Source organism: Pezoporus occidentalis, unplaced genomic scaffold (genome assembly GCF_034315485.1).
Source record: "Pezoporus occidentalis ecotype Australia unplaced genomic scaffold, CSIRO_AGI_Poc_V1 ctg410, whole genome shotgun sequence".
Lineage (NCBI taxonomy): Eukaryota > Metazoa > Chordata > Aves > Psittaciformes > Psittacidae > Pezoporus > Pezoporus occidentalis.
The window spans coordinates 1-13,773 of NW_026915737.1; the positions used below are offsets into that span (position 1 = coordinate 1).

At 40.9% G+C, this 13,773-nt stretch overlaps 1 protein-coding gene across 1 annotated transcript in view; it reads right to left on the bottom strand.

Moving 5' to 3' along the window:
* Window positions 1–221: 221 nt before the first annotated feature.
* The window catches only part of LOC134171634 (choline transporter-like protein 5), a 51,439-nt gene continuing 37,887 nt past the window's right edge, over window positions 222–13,773 (bottom strand). The window contains exons 3-5 of the mRNA XM_062634058.1: window positions 12,330–12,378; window positions 4,851–4,924; window positions 222–313 (exon numbers count right to left, since the gene is read on the bottom strand). Coding sequence (XP_062490042.1) covers window positions 225–313; window positions 4,851–4,924; window positions 12,330–12,378 — 212 coding nt within the window. The 3' untranslated portion in view covers window positions 222–224. The remainder of the gene's footprint in view (window positions 314–4,850; window positions 4,925–12,329; window positions 12,379–13,773) is intronic.

Sequence of the window (13,773 nt, forward strand, 5' to 3'; positions counted from 1 at the left end):
GTTGATCCTTTACCAAAAAGATTCTCTGAATGACGAAAACAACTGCATTCTAGTAATAATTTGGATCTACACATGCACCAAGCAACTCATCTATTTCTGACCTTGATGTGCTATAAAAATACAGGAAGAGTGTCGCTGTTTCTTCAGCTTCCCAAGAGAAGCCCCAGCAGACAGAGAAACTTGAAATTTCACACCTTTTTCACACTGCATGAGTAATAGAGTACTCACTCATTGGGGGTGTCTTTCTGACCGCAGAACTGCCCGTAGCTGTCAGTTGGATAAATCACTTTCCTGGGGTCGCCGTGCACCCAAGCTGCAAACACACACATCATCTTTTAGCATGTTACTCAAGTGTACACAGTTAATAGTTGAAGCAGACCAGCATGAATATGTATCACGTCTAATGTACCGTTTAATCTCTGTTGATCACCACTGAAGAGTATTGATTTGTAGAGTTCCTAATGGAACACCAAAACATAAACCAAACTAAGCTGAACTAAGATACGGATGAATCAGGAAGAAAGCAAACCAGCTCACTTTTTACCTTCAGGGCACATGTATCTGGATTGTATCCAAAATATGGCATAATGGACTTAAAAACTGATGGTTTTCAAAAGGGGAAAGAAGAGGAATTAACTATGTAGACAAATCTGAGTGCTGACAACATTTCAATGGCATTGAAATTAATGGGATTAAGTGGGGGTGTGACGGATACACAAAAGGCGTGACCAAATGTAATGGACTCCATTTGCACTATGAATGGAAATGAACTCTCACTTTGTAAATTAAACATTTCCCAACTTGGCAACTTTCCCATTTTTAGTTATTAGGTCTGCACCTGGCAACTTGTGTATTCTATGGACTAGCCACAACCATGGCACTGAATGGGAAGAGGTTTATATTGAACTTTTAAACTTTTCTCCACTTTGAAGCAGGGTTTCTTCTCGAAGCCACTTCCACCTGCACCGTGATTTCCCCTTAAGGATCAGGTACACACCAGCTGTCACTACTAGTGTCACCATTCCTAAGATGTACTGTGCAGACCTGATTTAGCTTCCTTCATGACTAGCCAAAGTCTAACCTTTGAACTCTCCTGACTAACTGCTTACCTTGACCTGAAGGAATGGAACTTGCATGTATTTTTAAGTATCATCTGAAAGGAAGATGTAATACCAGAATAGAATTCCCTATCACTACCCTGAGATGACACCCTAAAATCAGGTTACTAAAGAGCTGTTAGAAATTGGATCTTCTTCCAAACACCTCCTTGTGCTTGTATTACGTGGGAAAGATTAAAAGCATTACAAAGCTTCCCGTCCCAATGTTCCCCATCCGCACTATATACTAAATGTCAGGAGCCCACTTAGCATACACTTGAGGCTTTGAACTATGCAAACCACCTTGAACTTGCTTCTCTGTAATTATCCCATTTTCTCTCAACTTTGTGACATTATATTTAGTCATTTGTGCAGCTGTCATTTTCCTCAAGGTCACTTTGGTAAGAACAACAGCACTTAACAACGATATGTGTAGGAGAGGCAGAGCCTACGTAAGATCTCAGAGCAGCGGAGTGTAAATTTATTGAAACATTCAGGACAGATGCACAGCATCTTCAATGACTTGCAAACACTGACAGAGCATCTGTAATGCCGCCTTTCACCTAGAACACTTTTAGGTTACTAAAATGAATCTGCTAGTTCTTTTAACCTACATTAGTTTTCCTGTGCTTTGGAGTTCGGAAATCAACCTGCTGCTTGGTATCAAACACTTTCTGGACTTTCCAATCGGCTGCATTTCAGAATAACTGTGATGTTCTGACACTCAGAAAAAGCTAAAGCGCTTCAACAGTGTTAAGCATCACTCCCTTTTTCATTTGTTAGCCCCACTGGCATATTTCAGTAGCACTGCTTAAAGGGAATATTTAGGAGGCATCAACTCCCTCTTAGGAATTCTTACAGTCAGTTGATAACTCATGTGTGCACATGATATTAGAAAGCAGGAGGCTCTCTGGTGACTGCAAAGAGTCTCTATGTTCTGCCATGTGCACTCTATTCCATCATGACTGACAAGAGGGAGTTTTTGTTTCTGCTTTAATATGACCTCGCTTCTGTAATCCAGGAGTTGTTGCTACTGCCAACAATATCCCTTTCATATTAAACCTGGAATTCTTTTTCACTCCTCAGAGAAACCTGGGAGAAAGGAGATAAACACTGCAACATAATGGTGGTGGAATTGATTATTTTGTTTTGCTATCGCAGTCTCATTAAGGATCTTTCCTTAGGAAGGGCTCACGAGAGCCAGGCTTACTTCTTCCAGTCTGCTTGGGTGGACTAACACAGCCAACAAGAACAAAGTTCAGCTCATCGAATGGGCAGAGCAGAGCATTCTCCTCACTCTCTTTTCAATTCTAATGCAAAGCCTGCTCAAGTATTTCAAAAGGCTCCCTTGGTTTTGCTGGGTTTGTATGAATCCTTGGTCTCAAATTTAACCACCCACCTTTTGCAGTGTTTTTTCTCAATTACTAGTAGAAATTAGGAGATTGTAAACCGTACCTGCTTTGCCATTATCAGATTGTCTAAAGCTGTCCTTGGCAGTAGTTCTCCTGTGTGCCTAAGGCTTCAGTCATGTTTTCAATAAGACAGTATGAAAAAGAGTCTGCTTTTTGAACAGCAGATTTAGCACACTTTTTGAAATTCCACCACTGGGATCAGCTGGGGGATGGAGGAAGTCACCTCTCAGCTAAATTCCAAAGCAAAATGAAAACTAATTGTGTCTGATTTATGACATATATATTTAGCATTTCATTAACTCTGCAGCAGAAAGAGAAGGAAAATGACCCATAGAAGAAAAAATACACAGCTGCTTTCATTGCCTGTGCCAGGGGTTAACATCAAGATTAATAAACTTAATCCTCTGTTGCCTTCTTTGCAAACTTTGAGCAATGACAGTGAAAGAATACAGGTGACAAATAAACAACTTCTAGTCAGAACTCGGCAGTTCTCACTGAAAAGAAGGTTGTTGTAAGAAATAGCCCGACAGAGAGAACAGCATCATGGTCTGCATGTTGTGCTGCACTGCTGGTGACTAAATGAAAAGGAATCCAGCCACATACAATCCTGATTCCAGCATGCTCTGATGCTCATGAGTCCTGGAACAAACATCTGGGCTAAAGCTAAAGAACAGCTGAACCATAATGCAGCATTGACTCAGCTCTCAGAGTGGCAACATGACATTCTATGACACTAGAATAGTGTTTTCCGGAGGCCTGCAGCTATGTGGAGCCAACACACATGGGCAGTATCAAAAATAGCCAATGTCTGTCACTCAGTGCCTGTCAGATGCACTCCTTTTTCTGTGCTTTCTGGGATATGTCAGTGGTTGTAAAGGCTAGAAAGCTCCATGTCGAGGAGAAAATGTGATTAGAGCAATGGCATCTTGTGATACTTAAAAACAAACTGCAAATCTATCTGGGTATACATCCTCTCTCATTCCCTCTCTTGTGTATTTTTGAAAGGGCAATTTTTCTATTCTTATTTTGCTTCCCTTAAGGGTGTATTTTACACGTTTTAGTGTATGAAGAAACTGACCTGCCAAAGTGTTCTTACGGCTTTTTAATACAAGCAATTTATCAAGGTATTGAAAAAGGTAACAGAATAAGTGATACAGAATTTGTAAATCCATGTGCCTAACACCGGTATTGTAGAAGCATCCCTTGTTGTATCAGAGTAACACAGCAAGAGTCATTACTTTAAAGTGTCCTTTGACGTGAGGCTTTTTTCCAGGGTACCTTATTTGCTGCCTTTTACATGCACTTTGCTGAATTAAAATAATCTTGAATTAAGATGCTAAACATTTATAAAGTATCACCCAGATAAGACCAAAGTCTCTGGAATATACATGAAAGTTAAGCCAGTTTGTCAGGAAGGAAAACCAACATGGAATGTTAAATTAGCACTATTAGCTCATCTGTAAAGTTTAAAGAACGAGAAAGTAAATCATAGAATAACAACTTCTATTCAGTACAGTCACTCAACAGCAGCCACCACTGAAGCAGAACTAAGCACAGCTCGTAGCAAAAATCAATTTGTTTTCATCTTTCAAGGAGAGTTGGTTACCTTTTACTCAGACTACATCCCAAGCCACAGAAACACCAAATATTCCACTGATGCTTACAAAAATACACATGTGAGCTATACATACATTACTAAGGGCAAATTTCGACTCACATTTTCAGCCATAGCAGTTGTGCGATGAACCTGCATTTATTGTTTACTTCTCAAGCCAAATTAAACAGGGATCCAAAGCAGCATTCACACATTTTCAAGAAATACCTTTTCCATTCCATAATAAAGCATAATTATTGAGTAAGGATTGATTCAGAATCTATTTTCTCTTAATGTACACCTCGTTGACTCTCACGTACTTTGTACATGGCTGGCCCCTGGAACTGGGCCAAAGCTGATCTCATCTTCTACTTAGAAATAAATTAGAGTAAAAAGAATAGCTGAAGCACAGTACAAGGAAAGATGAAAAGCAGGGACCATGTGGACCTGGAGCTGGACTAAATATTTCTAGATTGAAAGTTCAGATCTTCTCTGTAAGAAAGGTAGAGAAAGTCACCAGCTACAAATTCAGTATCTGGTTCTAGGAACAGGTTCTAACTGTCAGCAGCATTTCGTAAGGTTTGCCAGGGAAGGCTGCTCAGATGCCTCCTGTTCAGCAGGAAACCACTGCATGTGCAGAGAAGGGAATAAAATCACTTCGTTGTCTCACATCACCGTAACCACGTTGCCTGAGAGGACAGACATAACAGAGAGAGGAACTGGCAGGACTGCACCTGCTGTACTTACCCACAACTCCTAATGCAATGTAACCCAGAATGACGACTATGAAGATCACACAGCACACGATGTCTGTACAGTGCCTAGGAACAGAAAGAAACACTTTTTAAAACAAGGTGTCTAGTAGAACCCTTTGAGGTGTTTTTAACATCTGAAGAAGATGTCTACATATGCACTAAGTGCAACTCTTACAAGGTCGCATTTGAGGTGTAAGCAAGTAACTGTGTATGCCCTTCATGCTGTAGACAGCAATAAGAACATACTGAACAATAGATTTAAACATTCTTAAAACAATACCTTACAACACTGAGTCTACGAGACCACGTACGGTAGAAGCTCCTACAGGACATCTGCCCTAACACTGGTATCAAATACTGCAGACAATGTGATGAAAGAAAGATTCAGCACAACTCACCTGTATTATAAACATATGGACGCATATGTTATGGAAACATAACAGCATGAAATGAAAGAAAGGCCTACCTGCAACTACCCCTAATCTCTGCACAAGATTCCAACTCAGCTGTTTGACCTCATTTAACGCAACCGAAATATGCTCTACAGAGAGGACAAAAGTCCCCAGCAAACCCTGGAGAGTCATACCTTCTTTTACAGAGAAACAAACAAAGAGCAACACTCTTCTGTCTGAAAACTGAGCCAATGAGTAAACTGAATAGTCAGTTAATTACTGTCGTTGACTTACTGCTCTGCACATTAATGTCATGCAGGCAGAGGAGTGGAGGTGTGACCAGTGACCACTTAGACTAATCTTTCTCCAGTGTCTGACCTTGATCAGAGCAGCTCCAGGACTGTAATTAACATGAACTACGATGCTCCCAGGCAAGCAGGAAGAGGTCAGTATACACTCCAAGGACTCCAACTATACAAGCCCTGGTTTGTAAAGATGTGTGGAAGCAAAACCACTGCCACCTCACAAGGTTTTGCAGGCTTCACTGCTTAAGAAACAGTTGCAGCTGAACAGGTCTCACCAGGGTTTAATTAACAAAGGGCTAAAAGGGCGTGCTGCCCAGAACCTCCTCACCTGAAGGACTGCAGTCACTTGTTATTTCCCATGTCCTGCTTGTCTGACACAGCTTTGGTGAAGAACGCCTTGTACAACCTAAAGGTTACAAGCTGTTCATCTCAGCTTGCGACTCTATGCAAAGACCTGAATCTCACCGTAAAAGAAACCTTAGAATCCAAACTCCAATCCAAAAAGTGGGATTGAGTGCGCCCTCAGCAAGTTTGCCGATGACACCAAGCTGTGTTGATACACTGGAGGGAAGGAATGCCATCCAGACGGACACTGACACGCTTGTGAGGTGAGCTGATGCTAACCTTATGAAGTTTAACCATGCCAAGTGCAAGGTCCTACACCTGGCTCGGAGCAATCCCAGGCACAGCCGTTCCTAAGAGGTACGATATTTAATTCAAGATGTCTCAGGAGAAATATGGCACCACAAAAGACTTTAATTACAACTCCTATAGTCTCAAAGACCTCTGCCAGTCCAATTCTCACAGGTCTCATTTTATGATACTAAATGCAATTAGAGGTTACACCATTTGTGCTAAAGCTCCCTTTTAAAGTTTTGCAGAGCCATCACAAACAAGTACCACCAACACTTTACCAGAACACAGGATCTTTGGTTCTGTGTAAAGCACAAAAGTATTGCTGTTATAGAATCATAGAACCATAGAATAGTTAGGGTTGGAAAGGACCTTAAGATCATCCAGTTCCAACCCCCCTGCCGTGGGCAGGGACACCTCACACTAAACCATCTCACCCAAGGCTCTGTCCAACCTGGCCTTGAACACTGCCAGGGATGGAGCATTTACAACCTCCCTGGGCAACCCATTCCAGTGCCTCTGCACCCTAACAGGAAAGTACTTCTTCCTTATATCCAATCTAAACTTCCCCTGTTTAAGTTTATATCGGTACTTTAAATGATATGAGAAGTACATAAATCCTCTTTCGGGTGGCTTCAGAAAAATCTGAAACAGTTCACAAGACTAAATGTTGTTTGCATGAAATAACAGCTTATTTTACAAGACACTATGGGTGAAACCCTGGCTCTGTTGAACTCTACTGTCAGCTCAAGAAGCTCACTTTCAGTGAGATCACAGTATTACCTCATAGACCAAGGGCTCCACAGGAGAGGAAGAAAAATGTAAAACAACCTAAATGAATAAATCAAAGTAACTCCGTAAAGACACAAGGTTATACTGTGAAGATTCTGGGAGTTTCCAAAGGTGCAGGAACTGGAATGATGGGAATTTCTTTGAAACAGGAAATACTGGAAGCCCATGTTTACTACTGAAACCTAATCAGAAATTCTCCAGCCATACTTTGACTAAAAATAGATTTGATATTCTTTTTTTCAAACTAAGAAGGTGGCTTGTTATGGCAAATCTGCTTTTTTGCTTTGTTTCAGGCTAATGAGGCAGAGTAAAATTACTCGGGAGACTGAACTGTTAAACTGAACCCCAAGGAAGATGGATTAATGAAAACAGGATTATGAGCATAGGAACCGAGAACACTGCTGATCATACAGGCTCTAGGATCTTGCTTACAGATAGCGTGATCACACTTTTCTGTAATAATGATGTGTAAACATTCAAAGATTAATGATATAAAACACTTCACATTTCTTATGGCGGAGATGATGAAAACATTCAAAGTGCTTTTGCCAACAGGCAATATTGGAAATTATGATGGGTCTTGGTACTTTTGAGATAACTAGGCTCCATAATCTAAGCCAAACCACAGTGAGTCTGTGTTTGAAGACGGAAATAAACTGCTGATAAAACCACCCAATTCATCATTTTCAGGTGATGTCATGAAAGCCCTTCATTTGGTTAAGTGCATGGTTAAGCCTGCTGCATCACATTTTACTGCTTACTACTGTCATTTAGCTTAATTTATGGAGCCTTCTTTGCTTTCCACCGTCTCTCAGAAACATACCATAGAATCATAGAATCACAGAATAGTTTGGGTTGGAAAGGACCTTAAGATCATCCAGGTCCAACCCTCCTGCTATGGGCAAGGACACCTCACACTAAACCATCTCACCCAAGGCTCTGTCCAACCTGGCCTTGAACACTGCCAGGGATGGAGCATTCACAGCTTCCCTGGGCAACCCATTCCAGTGCCTCACCACCCTAACAAGAAAGAACTTCTTCCTTATATCCAATCTAAACTTCCCCTGTTTCAGTTTGAACCCATTACCCCTTGTCCTATCACTACAGTCCCTAATGAAGAGTCCATCCCCAGCATCCCTATAGCCCCCTTCAGATACTGGAAGGCTGCCATGAGGTCTCCACACAGCTTCTTCAGGCTGAACAGCCCCAACTTCCTCAGCCTGTCTTCATACAGGAGGTGCTCCAGCCCCTGATCATCCTCGTGGCCTCCTCTGGACTTGTTCCAACAGTTCCATGTCCTTTTTATGTTGAGGACACCAGAACTGCACACAATGCTCCAGGTGAGGTCTCACGAGAGCAGAGTAGAGGGGCAGGATCACCTCCTTCGACCTGCTGGTCACGCTCCTCGGCTTCTCTTGCCGGGTTACTTGTGGCAGTGCACACAAAGAATACTTTGTGCATGGCATCCTAGCAAATAAATGAATGCAAAGATAAAATCATCCACACAGATTAGTGCCTAAAAGCCATTTATTCATTGACAGTTTATTCACTTCATTGTTAATGACTGTCTAGAACCTCTCTCTGTTCAGCAGTTTGATGCCCAATCTGTCACAAGTGCAATTTCACTCAAGATGCTGCACTAGCAAGAAAATACAACATTCATTAGGGAAGCAGCACGAGCAGATATTAGCACCTACAAATAGCCCTGAGATCGGCACTGTGCATCTGCAGAGAAAACGAGGCTCAAGATGTTCACAGTGTGAGTTTCAGGTTACCACTTTCAATTCTGCTGACACATTAAAGTGACCACTAGTGGCCTTGCTTCTGAATTCCTCTTCCCTGCTTGACTGACAGCTTGTGTTCCGAGACTTCCCTAAACCACGTTGTGTCAAGGTGGTGTTACACTGTGCCACCCAATGCCTTCAATAGTTCTGAAGACTCCTTTCTCCATTGGGGCTGAACTGAGAAACAAAATCTGCTGTACAAATGGGCATTTCTATCGGCATAGTGGCACTGAAGGCATCATCCTGCACAACTGAATAAATGTCCAGGGCGCTCAAAAGCTAAATATTTGTAGAGAAAGTTCCTTTCAAATCCCCCAGAATTGCTACTTCTACCGAGAAGGCCAAAACACATGGAAAAAGGTATTTATGCAAGTTTTCACCACAAGATGTTTTCTGTCAACTTAAATTCTGCATTTTCTTTATGATTGATCTGCACTGACTTGCATGGACTTACTAAGTTGACATGTCTTAGTTACAGGTACAGTGCTTTATCAAGTATTGTTTAGATCTGGAACACCCAGATTTCAGTATCTGGAAATGCTCAACATCTGTAGACACGGAATGCCCCAATCCAGGAACATCAAACAAGAGTTCAAAATAAAATGTAGGCTTCCCCATGCATATTAGTGAGTACGTGGCATGTTATGTTTATACAGACAACACCACGCAATGGAACATAGACGGAACAATAAAATACCAGTAGCAAGAGAAGTAATGTTATATTCTACCAACACTTATCTACAGCAGACTTTCATCTTTAGCAGGCTATTTAGTCTAAAAAGCATAAAGGATAACTTAAATGTCAAAAATTGTTTATTATTTCAATATTGATGACTATCAAGTGATGTGCATGGAGACATCTATAAGCGATGCACTTGTATATTATGAGAAGGTGAAGTTTGTATTGCTAGTTACAGTCAGCAATTTTTATTAGGTTTTTCCAAACTCCTAAAGATAACTCAGTGCTTATGGTCATTTATGGGTATTCAATTCACCTGAGAACCCATTAACTATATTTTCTAATCACAGAGAAAAAGGTGATCTTCGTCTTAACAAGAACACTGAATTTCTAGAAAGACGTTGAACAATCAAAGATAACCCAGGAGGTGTCAGAGTTTGTAAAACATCGCAAGAAAAACAAATCTACAGTGTGTCTAACCAGCAAGAGGAAGACAAGAAAAGGCCAAGAGAAGAATACACAGAAGAGGGAGAAAAATAACAAGGGGCAAGGGAAAGAGTTAAGATAAACTCCACAAAACTTGAGGGAAGCCAGAAGCGTGATTTACTCATCTGATTTTGCCAAAGCAGTTTAGAAAAAGATGCCATGGTTGTACTGACTCTATAAATTCACTTGCTGAAACTTAGGGAAAATCTAAGTGAAGGAAGACAGTTCATTTCATACTCAAAGTAGTATCATTGCACTAGGAAAAAGTAGAAGCAGTATGGTGGTACCTGACTGATTTATCCACAAGCATATGTAAGATATCTTATGATGATGTTGCTGGAAGAAATGCTTTTTTATTCTTAAAGAAGCATAACACACTCTATCTGGATTTCTTATTAATGGCAAGCCTTCCCCCTTTGCCTGGCATTGGCATCAAACACTGAGACCATGCAACAGAGCCCTCCTCTCACGTGACAAATCTGCCTGAAGCCCAGTATGAGAGACCGTTTCAGTGCCAATGGGAGAGACAGACAGACATACAGCTAGCTAGCTTTAGGGCTGTGACACCAGAAAAGTGTTCATACATCTGGAAACTGAGAGGTGCCCAACTCACTCCGCTCCTAGGGGTGAACCTCTTGGGGCAGGGACAGATGGCTTGGAGGAAATTTCTGCCTTTGAGGAATCAGAGATAGTTTAGGCCTAAAATACGATGTGCTAGATTTTGTCTTGTGTGCATTCAGTTAAGCTGATCATCAGATCTGGTGTGAGAAAGGTGCATGCCTCCAGCTCGGACTGACAGGAACACCAGGAGTTTGTATTTTCCTCGAGGAATTTGTCTACAGGAATCCTGCTGCATCATTTTGAGTTGAGAAAAGGCTGAGCTACTGCTCACAGGGTGGATGCAATATACAAACCTCCTCACAAGCATTTTCTGGTAGAAATACACATAGGTGAATGCTTAATAACATCCCTAAACTATCACTTAAATTCATTGCTGTACACAGTGCAGTATCGTGATACTGGCGGTATCATAAGGATTTTCTCTAAACAAACGTTTTCATTTATTTCTAAAATTCTTAGTTTTCAGAAAGGAAAAGAAGAAATACATGTTGCATAGACAAGAACAGTGGGCATGTGTTCAAATAAGGGTACCACAAAGCTGCAGTTCTCTTATACAGGACAGACAAAGATGCTCTGAGAAATTGCCCATGATTTCTTAGATGCTTTCTGAGTAATTTCCCTTGTAAACTACTGAACCTTCAAAGTGCTAACAGACATGCTTTCATCTGCACCACCCACTATGGAGTGAAGTCCATCCAGATGGTTCTGCTAGGAGGCTTTGTAACAAAGAAAATGTTTCAGAGCTACTTTTAGGTTAGATACAATCCACGTTTTCAACACATATTTCACTGTACATGAACATTTCTATGGAGAACAGAGGCAGACAGTTCTGAACAGTGCAGAGTAAGAATAGAAAAACCTGAAAGGTCTGCAGGATGCAGTCATACCAAAGACATCATCTTGATAGCATCATTTTGGATTTTCATGAGCTGGTTGGCTTAGAGTCAATCAACACCATGGACATTGCATTTTAACTGTTTTTAATAAAAAGATATTTGCATTAAATATACCAAACTCCACAAACAACCCCCTTCAGAATGATGGTACTAGCAAAGCACTATACACATTGCCTTGCTGATAACTCCTCTTGCCCACCATTGTTCAACATAGAACCACTAGCAACAGCTCTGTTCTATAAAACAAACAAACAAGGTCAGACAACTGAATCTCCTTGCAAAGAATTCATCTGACAAAAACTGTGGGAGTAATACACTTCAGCAAGGGTCTCCAGGCTGGGTGGCTCCAGCAGTCAGCCCCATCACTGGCAGTGCTCCTGCCACTGTCCAAGCACTACCCATTGTTTACCAGGGATTTACCCCACTTGCCAGCTCGGGTACAAAAGGAATGGTGCACACCAGCACATGCTCTGGAGAGAACTAGGGCAGTCACTTAATGAGGTGACTTTGGGAGCAGGAAAACCAGCTGAAGAACAGTGTGTGAGGGTTCCAGTCCTGTGCTCTATGAAACCAGACACAGTGCACCACACAGTCCTGCACCCCAGAACATGACAACACCTCAAATGTTCCTACTTATGTCATCACAATGTAATTCAGCAGGTACTAGACAGAATGAGGTGTACAGAATTGGTATTCAAATAGAAAGAACTAAAGAGCATACAGTTAAATATTCCCCGGTAATCACACTTCCTCCTAGGTGGTAAGGATTGTCTTCTGGATTTAAAAGAATTGCAGAATCAGATTCACAAGTTTTGTTAACAAAGTTATTTACCCCACTCACTGCAAAACTGAAAGGATTAAATGAATGAGTTAAGCTATTTACCTGTTATGGATAGGTCCTCTGAACTTTGGGTCAAATTTCCTTGGTTCACCTGCATTTAAAATAAAAGAGTATAAAAATATGTCCTTATTTAAAATAAGATCTATAGAGAGGGGGATGTTAGCAGCAATCTTTGAAGAACATCTTCCATATATTCCTGTTTAATCAGTTCTATTAAAATCATTTCAAGTAGGCAATATCAGTAATCCACCAATAGAATGACCTAGTTTTTGTAGATGAGATCAGAGCTTTTTTTCTTCTATCTTAAAAACTTTGTGGGCCTCACATTTACCACACAATAAATTACCTCAACGAACATTCTATTACTAAACCTCTGCACAGGATTCACAGTAGAAAGTTGCTGATACTTGAGAGATAGGATTATGTCTTGCAGTCACGTTAAGTGTGTTTGGCAGAAAGTGAACCTACCTCTCTGAAGCTGCAGGCTAAACCCTTCTGGTTTTTCTTTTAAAACCAGTTTTGAGTCATACCTGTATCTAATGTTCTCCTTACAGCCTTGCAGAGTTACTCGCACTTCACACTGCTTTGGTTGCAGGACTGCACAGGCACAGAGCTGCAGGTCTGCCCTTTTCGCACTGGGATTATGAGATGATGAAGCATGGCTGGAGACTGCAGAAATTCTGGGCTGACCTTGCTCCCTCTACACAGCTCTGCTTGGTAGTGCAACTGCTCTGTCTTATATTCTATAATATTCCTTACCAAACTATATAAAGAAACTGCCAAATACCAACCCACCACTGCGTGCTTCAAATGGACTTGAAGACAGCGAATTACAGCGTGATTTCACTTAGGAAAGAGTAACACAAATTTATCACAGAATTTAGATTTTCAACTTTCAAGCTACTGTATGAAGAGAGAGAAGCAACTTCATCCTTCATCCAACAAACCAGGGCTGGGATTTTTCCTTTTGAAGCTAACTGTTCAGTTTCATGGGTTTTTTTCCAAGTTCAGTAGCAATGGAGATTCACTGAAACAAACTTTGTGCAATGAAAAACTACTTCTTCATTCAAATGTCAATGCTACAATACAAATTAATGTTTCAGAGTGCTTTCTCACTGCCTCCTTAAGGATCTCCTCCTCTGAATATATCTGGTATTGAAGGGTGGAACCAGCCTAAGCTTTCCCCTGCCCACAGAAAAAATACTTCTTCAACTAGACGAGAATTCAGCAACTACTCAAAAGCAGAACTTACTTATTAACTAAATACCACACTTTGTTCTTGGTTTCTATCAGAAAAACCTTATCAAAATACACATAGGCCAGTACAATAAACAGAGCAGATAATAAACTTCTATTTGTCCTTCATCTGAGGTGTTTAGGTCCACCTTACCAAGCTCCTAAAACAAATGCATTTTAACACAGGAGAGAGAGACTGGGAAAGCTAAATATTGTAAAGGTTGTTCCTCTTTAATTGTCTTCTCTTCAC